The 14,861-nt window shown below is 28.9% G+C and overlaps 2 protein-coding genes across 5 annotated transcripts; one reads left to right on the top strand and one right to left on the bottom strand.

Annotated features, from left to right (window-relative positions):
• The first annotated feature begins 105 nt into the window (after positions 1–105).
• On the top strand, positions 106–9,460 carry Ptpmeg (protein tyrosine phosphatase Meg). Of its 2 annotated transcripts, none has more exons than XM_070308593.1 (17): positions 106–732; positions 1,988–2,199; positions 2,276–2,404; positions 2,606–2,648; positions 2,788–2,955; positions 3,068–3,188; positions 3,283–3,370; positions 3,470–3,622; positions 3,705–3,937; positions 4,030–4,200; positions 4,492–4,669; positions 4,747–4,914; positions 5,028–5,203; positions 5,297–5,496; positions 5,626–5,969; positions 6,147–6,431; positions 6,545–9,460. In XM_070308593.1, exons 2-17 carry the CDS (start codon positions 2,050–2,052, stop codon positions 6,626–6,628), a joined length of 2,691 nt encoding a protein of 896 aa, XP_070164694.1. In that variant the 5' UTR covers positions 106–732; positions 1,988–2,049; the 3' UTR covers positions 6,629–9,460. The 2 variants fall into 2 exon arrangements, with proteins under 2 accessions (XP_070164694.1, XP_070164693.1); XM_070308592.1 differs by having other exon boundaries at positions 2,606–2,654.
• On the bottom strand, positions 9,303–14,511 carry LOC138940071 (calpain-7). 3 transcript variants are annotated; one of them, XM_070308596.1, is made up of 13 exons: positions 14,036–14,441; positions 13,742–13,905; positions 13,419–13,632; positions 13,019–13,341; positions 12,698–12,830; positions 12,115–12,305; positions 11,780–12,007; positions 11,358–11,602; positions 11,041–11,249; positions 10,752–10,960; positions 10,418–10,647; positions 10,206–10,309; positions 9,303–9,901 (listed from the first exon to the last, which is right to left on the bottom strand). In XM_070308596.1, exons 1-13 carry the CDS (start codon positions 14,226–14,228, stop codon positions 9,894–9,896), a joined length of 2,451 nt encoding a protein of 816 aa, XP_070164697.1. In that variant the 5' UTR covers positions 14,229–14,441; the 3' UTR covers positions 9,303–9,893. The 3 variants fall into 3 exon arrangements, with proteins under 3 accessions (XP_070164697.1, XP_070164696.1, XP_070164695.1); XM_070308595.1 differs by lacking the exon at positions 9,303–9,901 and adding an exon at positions 14,464–14,511 and having other exon boundaries at positions 9,926–10,309; positions 14,036–14,304; XM_070308594.1 differs by lacking the exon at positions 9,303–9,901 and having other exon boundaries at positions 9,926–10,309.
• Positions 14,512–14,861: the final 350 nt, after the last annotated feature.

Here is a 14,861-nt window from a genome sequence, read left to right as displayed (position 1 = left end):
ACTTCAGGTATATATAAATCAGGTATAGATATATAATGCGTTCACAAACCAACTACACATATATATATATATATATATATCTCACATACACATGTATAACCTACATCACCGCGTTTTCTACTAGGCGTCAAACGTCTCTCGGGTAATCGGGATGTTAGAGCCGATTAGGGCTCTCGTTTCGCAATAAAACTCGCAAAACACGGCAGCTTAATGTGCACCATTTAATTTTCGTCTTATCTACGTATGCGTATATGTGTGTTGTACATACATAGATACATATGCTGCATCCGAATAGATCGCGTATATTTTTGTAAGCTCGGTCGCGAAATTGCGGAATTGCTTCTATTCCAGTGATTGATTGAACTATCGCTATTTGTGTCCTGGCCGATTAGTTTTTCGACGTTGCCTTATCGTTCGGGAAGTGTGACAGAAGCGGAGCTGCATGAAAGAAAGTGAAAGATTAGAAATTGTTAGTATCAAACGAGTGTTGTGCGATTAAATACGCGATAGTTGCCGCAACATCAAAATGATATATGTATCCACTTTGACTGGGGACTGTGCTTAGATTTACACAATTATGAAAAGAAGCTCGAGCATATACTTCACCCGTGAGTCCAGTCCTATTCTGAGGAGAAAACGACTCGTGGAGTATGTCTGAAATGGTTTATCGAATCCTGCGTATAGGATCTTACAGCAGTTGCAAGTAAAACGCGCGGCTCCTGTATCATGAATGTGAGTATATTTGTCAATAATTCATTCGTATCTCGAATTAAATCATTCCCAGATGTATCTTTTAATATGATTTTTATTATATCTGGCAAAATCTGTGAATGACAGCATGCTGAGGGTACAATATCATTCTTCTATGATATCATTATTTATTATGTTAATTATATAATTTTTTTATAATTATACATATATATATATATATATATAATTGATATATATGTCTTTTGAATATTAATTTGCTAGTTGTGGAAAGAATACAATGCATCGGTTGTATGGTATAAAAGGCAGTCCGTAATCTTCTTTCACATATACATATATAAACTATTTTCAGAATATTCCCATTCTCTCTACATTATTCTGGCATACGGTAGATGGTAATTTGATTATATAACTCATCTTGAATTATTGACCTAAAAATCTTGATAAACTTATTTTTGATGACAACTTTGGAATGTAATTATATTTTTCTATCTATTTTTTATTTGAAGTGTTAAATAGCATAAACTTGTTTTAACTTGCAAGAAAGTCTTCTTTTCAGTTGCACTTTCTTACATTTAAACTAGTACATGTATGTATAATTCAAATTTATGTATCTACAAAGGAATTAAATAAAAAGATACATGTAAAAAATTTCCAAAAGTGCAACTAAAATCACAGACCTTTTGTATGATAATAACATTATTTTAATATAAACCTTTTATTTTTTCACTTATATATTACAAAAAAAACCATTTTTTAAAATAATATGAATGGAAGAAAGAAATATCATAAATATTATTATTATTAATAATTAAAAAGTTAATTTATTTTTTCATATTACTATAAAACAGTAACATTATTTATAAGTATATTAAAACATATTGATAAAACAGTAATATATTTAAAAGTATATTGTTAAAATATATATATTTTTGTGCAATGTGTATGTGCATGTATCTATGTAAGATTACTGCGTGTTGTATGTTTTATCTATTTTAAACTAATTATTTTCAATCATTAGTACCCAATTGATTTTTTGTATTATTTTTGAGTGTATCTTGATTGTATAATGTCCTAATATAATTTTTTATTTTTTAAACATATTTATAAAACATATAGATATCATATCGAATTTTAGAAAATGGATCAATCAAGAAGTTCTTCACAAGTTTTATGTATTGTAGATAGGAATACAAGTGTCATTAAATAATTACATGTTTAAATATTTTATTGATGTGATTGGTATACTGTCTAATCTATTTTTAATTCTCAATACTAGGTGGTCAGCATAGCGGAGAGGTGGTGTCGAGAAGGTGGTTGACACGCCTTCATCTATTTGAGATGATTGAAAGTGTATCACGCAGGGCGTTGAGTGGCTCCAGTGGGAGCTACCACGTTCGTGGTGCTGAACTAGCAAGGAATCGCAGATTAAAATCTTTATCAGCTGTCGTTACCTTTCTTGATGATACCCAGCATACATTTCAATTAGATGTAAATACAATATTTTCTTATAGATTTAATAATGAAATCATATTCAAATATAATAAATGTGTTTATGTTTGCGCAGAAACGAGCAAAAGGACAAATTCTATTGGACTTGGTGTTTCAACATCTAGAACTTATTGAAAAAGATTATTTTGGTTTACAATACTCTGAAAATGGAGTTAGTACAACTATCCCTACATCGGATACAATGGTAACATATTCTAAAAGTCACAATTGTATGTAATAGAAAATTAGCTATTCTATTTTTTTTTCAATATTATTTAATATATAAATTGTATATCTCGAACGTATAGTAATATTTTAGCAATATAGTAATATTTTTAGCAAGCTAAAAAAATAATATTAACAAGAAAATATAATTTATTAATCTATAATATATAAAAATTTTCAGAGATGGTTGGATCCTTCTAAGCCAGTGAAAAAGCAGATAAGAAGTAAGGGTAAAGATCGTATTTCTTAAAACAAAATGTCTTCAAATTATATATGGAAACTATATATTTTTCATATCTATGTAATATCTCTTTTTACATTTCACATCACTAAAAATATACAATATATATTTGTTCTTTTCAGGTGGACATTTCTTTTTCGCAGTAAAGTTTTATGTATCTGATCCTAGTAAATTACAAGAGGAATATACCAGATATCAATTTTATTTACAAATAAGACGAGATATTCTTCAAGGGAAACTTCAGTTGCCAACCAGTACAGCTTGTTTAATTGCAAGTTATACAGTTCAATGTAAGAGAACATATTAAATATATAATATATTAATTATATATTTTCTTTTAGAATACAATACATAAATAGAATATGTTAATACATTGGATCTTTTTATTTGATGTATATATAGCGGAATTAGGAGATTATCATCCAGAAGAACATGGACCAGGCTACCTTTCGCAATTGCAATTGATACCTGGACAAACAGAAGAAATGGAAAAGAAGATATCAGAGCTACATAAGTTACACAAGTTCGTATATCTTGTAATTCTGTAACTGTCAGTATGTTCTTATAAATCTTGTTTACTTTAATATCAGTAAAAGTATACGTTGTTTTATTTATAGAGGACAGTTGCCAGCTGATGCAGAATTTAACTTCCTAGATCATGCAAAGCGTTTAGATATGTATGGAGTGGAATTACATAAAGCCAGGGTACATAATACATATCAGATTGAAAAGTATTTTTTTCTAAAACATGCAAAGCATGTAAAGCATGCGCAATATGTATATAGATACTTATTTATTTTTTAGGATTCAACAAATAAGGAAATACAGTTAGGTGTTACATCAATTGGTCTTGTTGTGTTTCAAAATAGCATAAAAATTAATGTGTTTTCATGGTCAAAAATAGTTAAAATTTCTTTTAAAAGAAAACAGTTTTTTATACAGCTTCGACGGGAACAGGTGAGTCAGGTTATTTGTTAATTCGACATGTGCAATTTTTTTCGTGAATTTTAGGAGATGTAAATTAATAACTTTGTTGCAGTCTGAAAACTATGATACATTACTGGGTTTTAACATGCAAACTTATCGTAGTTCTAAAAATCTATGGAAAGCTTGCGTCGAACATCATACCTTCTTTAGACTTCATAGTCCAAAAATGCGACCAAAACGGTTTCCCCTTACTTTGAGTAGTAGATTTACATATTCAGGACGTACAGAATTTCAGACAGTTGAAGATGGGAAGCACAGAGCACGGATGGAAAGGACATTTATACGGTAATTATAACAATTAATACCTAAATATAATCAATTCTATATCTTGTAGGGATATTCTTTTTTTATAAAGATTATTTAATATTTATATATAGATCACCTAGCAAGAAAATAGCTCATGCTATTACAACGGCAGCTGTTATCGATGACAAAGGAAAAATAACAATACCTCCTGGAAAATCGTCACGATCTTATGACAATAAAGTTCAATCTCTCGGTGCTCGTGAACCTCGTCAAGCATGGGGTGAAGGAAATCCAAGTGACGAGTTAGTTATATACAATAATTACAATTACATAAATGTATTCCAGAACTATTGTCACTCTTTTCTTAACTGTACATAAATAATTAACAGGTGGGAGATCAAATTTACGAATCAAAATCTGTAGAAGGAAGAGAGGACAATTGTTCTGGAAAACATACAGTGTAATTTTTTACATTATAAATTGTATAACACGTCATTTTCATAAAACAAATTACATCAGCAGTAAGAACAATATGCAATTAATACACATTAATCTTATTTAGTATCCTTAGTTTCATTTATCTCCTCTTATAGTGAAGGTGGTTTTTTATCTTTGAGGGAAGAAATAACAGGAAGTTATACGCAAGGTGGAGCGTTTTCTCCAGCATTAGGATCTCGAGTATTCAGTTATGCGGATGACGACACAATTGCTGAAAGAAATATTTATGATCTGCCAGATTATAGTGAACCTACTAGTTCGCCAGCTCCGCAAGTAAATATATTTGATCCAAATACTCAGACAATAATAAATAAAGACAAAAATATTTTATAAATTTGTTATTGTTTTAGATATTGGAAGATGGTTTAGTAACAATATCTCTAACGCCAGACGAACAAGGTCGTTTTGGTTTCAATGTAAAAGGTGGATTAGATTTAGATATGCCGATTTTAGTATCACGAGTAGCTCCGAATACACCCGCTGATCGTTGTTATCCAAAATTGAATGAAGGAGATCAAGTACTTATTAATTTAATATGTATCTCAAATTATTAGTAGTATTAGATTTTGTGCGATTTTGATAAATGTAATATCTTTTTATGTATCATGAAACAAAATGCTTCTCTATACAGGTTGTTTACATCAACGGAATTGACGTGAGCGGTTTACTGCACGAACGCGTAGTGAATTTAATACGGCAATCACGTGATCGCGGATCCGGCGAACTTACATTAACTGTCAGACCAAACGCTCTATATAATGCACTAGCTGGTACCGACGAAACCTCCGAAGAAGAGCCGCCTTATAGGTATAAAATCTCAAGTTATAAATGTTTTCATATTGAACATAATTCATGCTAAATCTAATCTGTATAATATAACGAATATGTTTTGTTTGCAAGATATGTGCCTGATGCACCTCATGCAGCTATTGGATCCGATGCGCTGGCGCAATCTATGTTACTGCTTGCAGACGGTCTGGCGAGCGGTGCTCTTATCGCGCAATATGAACAATTATATAGGAAAAATCCAGAACTTACGTCACTCGAATCGAAAAAGCCGGAAAACCAATCGAAAAATCGATATCGGGATATATCGCCGTGTAAATAAAAATTTTTATTTTGATTATATTGTTAAGTTGGTCAAAAATCTGCATATAGAGAAGCAGCAAAATGACAATATTTCGGAATAGTCAGTGCATAATAATAATACGATACATGTATTTTTTTAGATGACGTTACTCGAGTGATTTTGATGGGATCTGCAAATGGAGATTACATTAATGCTAATTACGTGAACATGGAAATACCTGGTTCAGGCATTATTAATAGGTATATCGCTACGCAAGGTCCTCTGTCTTCCACCGTTGCCGACTTTTGGCAAATGGTTTTAGAAGCCGGTAGCACGCTTGTCGTTATGCTGACAACTTTAGTTGAACGTGGTCGGGCAAAGTGTCATCAATATTGGCCGGCATATAACGAGACACTTACATTAAGAAATCTCACACTTACATCTACTGCAGAAAATGTCGAAGATACATTTATTTTTAGAGAATTTATTCTTCGTGATGTTAATGTGAGTAAAGTTTCGTATTATTGCGTAAAATTATTTTATATACATATATTTATATTTTGTGATTTTAATACATTAATTTGCTTATATATATATATATATATATATATATATATATATATGTGTGTGTGTGTGTGTGTGTGTGTATGTATATATGTATGTATGTATGTATTTTTGCAGACTGGAGAAGAAAGGGATATAACACATATGCAGTATTGCAGTTGGCCTGATCATGGAGTACCGAGTGATTGGCGACAATTTACCACGTTTACAGAGCGCGTTAGAGCAGCTCGTACTGGAATAGTCGAACCTGCGGTTGTGCATTGTTCTGCTGGAATAGGACGAACCGGTGTATTAGTTTTAATGGAAACTGCACTGTGTTTAATTGAAGCTAATCAACCAGTATATCCATTAGATATTGTACGCTCTATGAGAGATCAGAGAGCAATGATGATACAGAATGCTGTAAGTTGATGATCTCAAGTTGCATTGTTTTTTATTTCAGAGCTTATATATATATCTAAATAACATAAAATATTACTTTTGTCTCTATTTGAATGTGATATCTCTCTTTTCAGAGTCAATATAGATTTGTATGCGAAGCAGTCCATAAAGCCTATAGCGAAGGGATAGCTAAGCCACTTCCAGAATTCAGTAGGTGAAAATAAGAATTTGAAATGAACAGCATGTTGTAATTATAGCCATTTCTTCTCTTGCATCTTGCATCAAGCATCATGTCATTAGAAGGTAGTTTTATACTTTGACAATAAATATATAATATATATTTAATATAGCATAAAACAAAGTAGTAAAACAGACATTTATATTGTGTAAACTATATATCTCATTTATACATAATACTGACGTCCAGTTCTCATTCAATGTTGTACTAAAAATTGCTATTTCTTTTATCTTATCGTACGCAAACGGTCGATTTAGTATTCTAATGTGCGATTGATTCCATTTCTTCACACAAAACATTGTATCGTACAAAATGTGATCATATTTTTTTGCTTTTGCCCGCGTGAGTATATATTATATTTATAATAGTGAGTATATAGTATATATTATATTTTATAATAATTTAAAAAAAAAAAATATATATATATATATATATACATTTCTTTCTACATGTGACTCGATGTACATAGAAAGCGTCGAAAAGGCAATGTATTATATATCGAATTTGTAATGAAAATAATTAGATTGAGTTATATAACAAAAATTGTAAGGTACAACGTATAATTTCAATGCAATTTTAAATGCTTTAGATAACGAATTTTCAGTTTTATTTAAAATAATTTAATATATACATATAATTAAATTTTATATACCATTATTAAATGGAAGTTTATGTATATATGCTTTATTAGTCAACACAACAAAAGCTGCTATTATATTATGGAAATATCGGGATATATTTCTACACACATTGACTTTCTTTAGATTAAAGGTCGATTTTTCTTTTTTTCGAACATTTTTTACGCACGCGTATTATTTATATATTAAAACTTTATCATTTTCGACATTAGAGAGGAGAAAAAGATATGTTAAGAAGACAATGTGAGATCAACAAAAAGAAGAATAATATTAATGCATAAATTAATATATTTACACCTCAAATTCAAGTACAATTACATAAATAATGAATAAGAAGTTTATATATAGATATGATGATATAAAAAGTATGCACGCAATTTAAACAAAATATACACAAATTAAATAAATTTTAATATACTAAATATTTATGTAACTATTATCACATCAACTGTCAAAATGGTAAACTTGAGCGACTTTGAAAATAAATTCTTTATATAATGTAAGTCCGACGATAAACTTAATTATGAAGATTATGAAAATAAAAAATGCGACAATTGATAGCTTCGTATAAAATTCATGCTGTGCGTTAAATTCATCAAGAAATCATTATCATTAACAATTGATATGGTAAAAACTGGATCTCATTTGTGTAATAAAATGTGAAACTTAATCCACCCGCAAAGATTAATCATACAGAAGCTATTTAAAAGCACAAGAAATACATTTTTCAATATTGGCAGTTTAAGGCAAGCTATTATATATAGCTGACTTGTTTTGAATAGAAAAAATATGGTTGTACTCGAAATGAATCAAAAAACTGTATAGAAATCATAGAAGTATGTTTTAGTCCCTTTTTTATAAGATGAAACAGATAAACAATTCCAATATTCTGGAAACGTAATATGTAACAAAAAATGTTTCACATTTTTTCCAAAATATGCATATTGATCAAAATATGTGTATTTTGTGTATGACTATTCTTTGGAGATAATGTAGATGTTTCATAGATTATTCAATTTTTATGCAGTTAACAAGACAAATGTACTAACATATCTCTATATGAAGTTTTAGCTTTCTAATTAACTTCACAAATGTTCACACAAACTTTTTTCTGTTTGATATACTTACTGAACTTTTTAACAATATATAATACCTCATCACATGTATTATATATATATACATACACCGTTTCATACAATCTATTTTTATAATAATACAAAGAACTGGTATTATACACACATTATTGGAAGGCTAGCGATCTGTAATCTTTCATGCATGGTCAAAAGAATAGAAATTATCTTTAATTGATTTCAAATTAATTATGTACATGAATGGATACAGCAATTTTTTCTTTCCATTTCATTTATTTGCAAAATTTTATATTAATTAATTGATTTGTATTCTTTTTACAGTGCATGAGAGAACAAAAGAAAAATGAAAAAACTATAAATCTATCTTTATGTCAATATACAATAAGTCTCTAATTTGGCAAATATATAAATTAAAATTATTCAGAATATAACATTATAATATATATGAGAAAGAAGAAAAAAAAATTAAAACGTCATTAATATATATCATAAAACATGTACATATTAGAAAACAATATTATCGTGTAAATTATACTTTTCCTGGTTTATTTTACATTTTGCAATATATATGCGTAAACGTATGTGCGCGCGCGCATGTACACACATGGAATCTCTATAATTTACATTATATAAAGAAGTCAATATTTTATGTAGATAACATTCTGAATCAAACAATATAAGCCAATTAAATTTATCAATTTATCAAAATAAAATAAGCTAATTTCATAAGAAAGTGCAAAATGTGAGCACATAAAAACAAATTTCTAATACAGTAGGCAAAAAATAAAGACAATTACATATATAAGTATTACATATATGTAATGAGAGAGAAAGAAAGAGAGAGAATTTGATACAAATGCATGTCAAAAATGATATGTTATAGGTTTTCTTATTATTTAACTTTAAATAATTGTACACTTATCTGCAAATGTGAAATGCGGGTCATAACTGTCCATTTTTTGCATGTATGCAAATGAAAGTATCTTTAATTGAATATATATGTTATATATCAATGTCTTTATAACTGCAATAATACATTATATTGAAATATTTTTCCAAAACTTGCTCAGTATATTGTGCGTGTCGATTAAAAACAAATAATAAATAAACTTTATTAAAATTTATTATTTTAGATATATTTATATCAGTCGAAATTTTAGACTGTAGTGCCTTGTACATATTCTCCCCACATAAGCGCAATTGTGTTGAACATGAAATAAAATATCTAAATTACATGCTGTAATTTTGCTTTCAAAAGCATTAATGACATATAAACAAATACAGAAATAATTAGATTTACAAAAATCTTGATGATAATATTATTATAGATCTCTAGTCTCGTTTTTATACTTTTGGAATATAAAATAAAATTGTTGTAAAACAATTTTCTTTAAATTATCTTTCCCGAATTGTTTCTCTTATAATTATAAAATAATTATATTACAAATATCATTATTTAAAATAATTAATGTTACCAAATATCTTTTTAAGCATATCTTTCTTCTCATGGAAATAATTATCTATCTATAAACAGAAAGAATCAATATTATTAAATGTAATAATGCACAACAACAAAAATATTCTTTAAGTAGCAAACTTTTCTTAGAAAAATTTTAAGTTCAGTTATTTCAATAGAAATGTAACAAAATATCTCTAACGTTGATAATTAAATTTTCATTAAAGATAAAACACTATTAAAATTGAGTAAAAATGAGCAAAAACGTATAGACAAAATGAGAATAGCTAATAGACGCAACATAAAGTTATCCTTCAAGAATTTATTTAATTTGCTAAAGAAGTAGAAGCTGCAAATTACATGAAGATTTACAGATTAAAAAGAATGGTCCCTCCTGACCAGGTATGTATGTTGAGGGAACGATATGATATGTTCCTGCTGGTACATCTTCTAATTCCAAATACACAAATCCAGATCTGTAAGTAGAAATAAAAATGGATCACAAGTTTTTGTTATAAAATATGAACGAAAAATATTTTTTATAGATATATATGTGTGCAAAATATTAAAAAAGAAGAACGAACCTAAATGGTCCAGAATTTTTTGTTTTAAATGCAGTCGCTGCATTTACGTCATTTAATACAACGGTATTAATGTCAAAACCTATTTGATATTGTTTAGGTCCTTTTAAAATAATTAATAAATAATTATTATTATTAGCGTTTTCAAGTACTATTTGATATCGCGGATTATTCATATATGTAGAATGGTTGCCACATCCTCCTGCTGTAATGCCTTTCCATTGACCTGTTACCTATAAAAGATCATATTAATATATATATAATGTAGAAAAACTCATTTAGAAAAATATTTTAGAATATTTTAGAAAAATATTAGAGCAAAAAAAGAAAGGCGTACCTCCTCTTCATATTTATACAATTGAGGTATTTTTCGCAATATGAATGGACATGTTCCATATGCACGAAGTGTATAGTAGATTGTATTTGTTTTTTCATACTGAGATATGACCAAAGTATATTTTGTATCACTTTGCTCTCCAAATTTAATTTTGCACAAATAATGCGGGCTGTTTATTTTCACACCATCAATGTACGGCGGCGGATCATCTAAATATAATTTATCATATATTTATCACTGGTAGCTAACAATATAAAATTTAAAAAGAAAAAATCAAATATATGCTTACACGGATAATATACTCTTTTTCCGTCATTACGATAAATTAAAACTGTAATATATTCCTGATTTTGTCGAAAATCTGCTATATCTGTAATATGCCTTGTAAGAAGTATCCAAATAGCGCCAGCTCCTCTGCTTTGTACATCCAATGAAAATTGTGGATTGTCGCCAATATTATATACATCTTTCACAGGTCCGATACCAGCTTTCCACATTCTGTAATAAAATAGAATTATTCTCTGAATACATCACCATCACTGTTCTATATGAGAAGAAAGTGGTTACGGTTGTATATAATACAGATAAAATAAAAAAATAACGTACTGATGTATGCAATAAGTATAATTAAACAGTCCTGGGTTCCAATTTAAATAAAATACATCGAAGAATCGACATATACTGTCATAGTCAATCCAAAAAATGCCGTTATCAAATTCTGAAGCAGATTCTGGGTCATAATTCAATTTTTTCTTCAAATCTTCAGTCCAGTGTTTTATATCGAGTTCCGAATAATTGCCCTTCCATCGCAAATGAGACCATGGATTTTTTAATTGTAATAATCTTTCTCTCTATATGTATTAATACAATTTGAATCAAATGCTTTATTTTTCTAAATTAATTACAAATGCATAACACGTTAAGAAAAACAGAAATGTTATTTGTATTGTATGTCTACATTATGTCAGGAAACACTTTTAAAAAGCAGATATTAAGCGAATAATTGTTTTCTTTTTTATTTTACTTACATTAATCTTTTTCACGTCAAGGACCGCATATGCGTGACTCGGTACAAGGCCCGTACGGTCTGTATCCAAGTCCGATAACTGTCCTGTGGCTACAGTGACAAGTACATCTCCCTTATGAAGTCGTAATAGTAATGTATCAAAGAGATTATCCTTATTAAAATCTGCTTCATTTGGTTTTATGGCCCACCTTTCAGGTATCCAGCCAGTTAAGGCGTGTAAATCTATATTCTATATAGAAACAAATGTATATAGTATATTAATAAAAAGTAAATAAAACAAATTAATAAAATAGAATTATAGAACGATTAATAATTGAATGTTGTAAAGAAACTTACACTGTTTGATCCAGGAAAATCGTAACCGCCCATTACTTTCATATAAGCCTTTTCAAGCAAAGAAATCCATAGCTCCCCACGATTATTAGAGTAGGAACAGAGTAATTGGTTGTATCGGCTTACAGGCAGAAGGTCATCTATTATTACTTTACGTGGAATGCCATTGATGTGTAGTTTCACCATGTATTTTCCTGATATTATATGTGTGTGTTTATCATTTCTAATATACTTTATAATAAAATCTAATAAAATACATGCATTTTTTTTTATTTATACACTGAACAAATTCTCATATGAAGAATGAATTATACGCTCCTTAAAAGCATCTTTTAGTTGTATAAATTCAATGTAAAAAAAGATAATATTATTGTTAGTGTACAGATTTAAAATTGTGTTCGTATAAAAAATAAGCCATGAACAAAAATATAATAGAAATATGTGAAATGCTTGTACATATGTATGTACCTTCTCCATGTAGTTTAATATAAGCATTTTAAGCTTAATGGAACACACACAATTAATAATACTCTTATGTTTTATCATTCAACAAATCATTTAAAATTAATAAACTGAGAATGATTACCGAACGGATTATATATAGGCTCCTTGTGTTTATTCTTGGGATAAATAATGGATGTTATAAGTCTTCGCCCAAATTTTTTCTCATATTGAGCACTTACAGCGAGCGAAGCAACAAATGAACAATCAGAAACTACCTAAAACACAATAAGAGACAATTAAATATTAACCCAAATACATATCAAAAAAAAATATTTTCATTGCAGTTTTCTTAAGTTTGAAACTAATATTGTAAAAATATATGTTTAATAAGTGTGCACACATACTCTCTATGCATTGATATATTATACTATTATACATCATTATTATTAATGATCATACTAACAGTCTGTTTTATGCTGAAGTAGTCAACATGATGACCAATGACCATTTTAGGATCAGAATATAATTCTTCTGGTCGACGCCATCCAGCAAAGTCAGGCTTTTGCTTTGGTGCTAATTCCAATAATCCATCCTTGTCGGTGAAAGGAATATGATATTGGAACTTTTCAGCAAGATCGATATTCATAAATGGTACAAATTCATGATCATTTATGTGAGAACTGTGAAGCAATACTCTTTTCTCCTCTTCAGTATAATTAGTATTACCACCAGTTACTTTAAGATGAGCACTGCTTTCCCGATGAAGCGAGGGTTTAATATTTCTTGCTAAAATTTATTCAAATAATAGATATATTGATCTCCCATGTATGCCTTTTGCCTCTATAATATATTATTTATATTACCTGGAGCAACTGATGGGACATTTACTGATTGTTCGAGTTGTATTGACTGTTCAGTATTAGGAAAATTAGTTTCTGGCACAGATGGTAGTTCAGCAAGACTTTTCATAACATTATTATCATTGGTAGTTTTTATTCCTTTCAATGACTCTGCCCGCTCAACAGCAACTCTAACAAGATTTGTTAACTTTGCTTTTACATCTGTATCAACAGTTTTCTGCAATATATTATAGACTGATTGTGAGATACATCATTAAATAATATACATATGCCGGAATCAATTTAACAATTTTATATAATAGTTATTAATCAAAAGTTATATTTACTGCACTAAGACCAAGTCCAGCAGCATCAGTGTATAACTTTATTGCAATATCTTTTAAACCTGCTTCATCCGCATCCAATGCTTGATTCATGAGAAATTTACATCTCTGTAACTCACACTGATGCAAAGGTTCTGCCTTATGTCTATTTTGTTCCTCTTCGTGAACTAAAAGTATTACAAATTATTGTTATATATATATTTGATATATATATCATTATGTATATATTTTTATGTATATAATTGAATTTGTATGATTCAAGCTTACAATAAATTTCTATATTTTCATCAAACTTACTAAGTTGTTGTATCGATGAGATTCTATCACGGTAATCTGAAAGCTTTTCTTTATACATGTCATCCAATTCCAATTTAGTAAGAAGTTTTATAGCAATATCATAATAATATAAGGCTTGTTTATATTGGCCATTTTTGTCAGATTGTACGGCTCTGCTAGCAGCAAGTAGTGCATCATCTAATGTTTGTGTCATTTTAGCAATGTAGAATGGCGTTAAGATTAGAAAAATTCAGAATTCAAACCCAATCGACGATGAAATTACTTCGTTGCTTTAAGCACACAAAATTTCACAGAATTTTAAACTTCACTCGCATGGATTATAAAATTATAAACATATAAGAATACAATAGAATAAAATATCAAAACGTAAAATTAAAAAAATCATATATAATAATATAACATATATAAAGGTATGAAATCTAAATTACTCGAAATCAACCAACACCAAAATAATTTTGGATTTTTTAATCAACAATTATAATGCAACAGTATCTAAATACATGAAAGGAGAGGGGGAAAGAAAAATATATACAACACGAAAGTGCTATCAGCTGTCAAATGTCAAACGGAGTAATATTGCAGTTACCTCTCTAGCTAATCAACTTTCATGACGGAATGTCATGAAGACTTGCCTTGAGATATAGACATGTAGCATGTAAACTGTAGACTGTAGAACAATATAGATAATGAATTTCATACTATGCCAACAACCGCTAAAAAATTGACATAATCTGAGCTTTAAGCACAAAATCGGACGTATCATGATTTATTTGTCGAAATAAAGTAGAATAAATGCGAGAGAATACAGGCTATTCATTTGTGTAAT

This window comes from Polyergus mexicanus, unplaced genomic scaffold (assembly GCF_030449975.1).
Source record: "Polyergus mexicanus isolate NDT 795.1 unplaced genomic scaffold, iyPolMexi1.0 SCAF_16, whole genome shotgun sequence".
Classification (NCBI taxonomy): domain Eukaryota; kingdom Metazoa; phylum Arthropoda; class Insecta; order Hymenoptera; family Formicidae; genus Polyergus; species Polyergus mexicanus.
The sequence above is the reverse complement of the archived record's forward strand: the minus strand, read 5'-3'. Positions and strand labels throughout refer to the sequence as shown.

Coding starts and splice junctions, on each gene's coding strand:
- LOC138940071 (XM_070308595.1), bottom strand. CDS start 14,228: ATGACACAAACATTAGATGATGCACTACTTGCTGCTAGCAGAGCCGTA. Junction 13,633..13,741: donor CTGGACTTGGTCTTAGTGCA/GTAAATATAACT, acceptor AATATATTGCAG/AAAACTGTTGATACAGATGT. Junction 10,961..11,040: donor AAAAAGAGTATATTATCCGT/GTAAGCATATAT, acceptor AATTATATTTAG/ATGATCCGCCGCCGTACATT.
- Ptpmeg (XM_070308592.1), top strand. CDS start 2,050: ATGATTGAAAGTGTATCACGCAGGGCGTTGAGTGGCTCCAGTGGGAGC. Junction 3,938..4,029: donor ATGGAAAGGACATTTATACG/GTAATTATAACA, acceptor ATTTATATATAG/ATCACCTAGCAAGAAAATAG. Junction 5,970..6,146: donor TTATTCTTCGTGATGTTAAT/GTGAGTAAAGTT, acceptor GTATTTTTGCAG/ACTGGAGAAGAAAGGGATAT.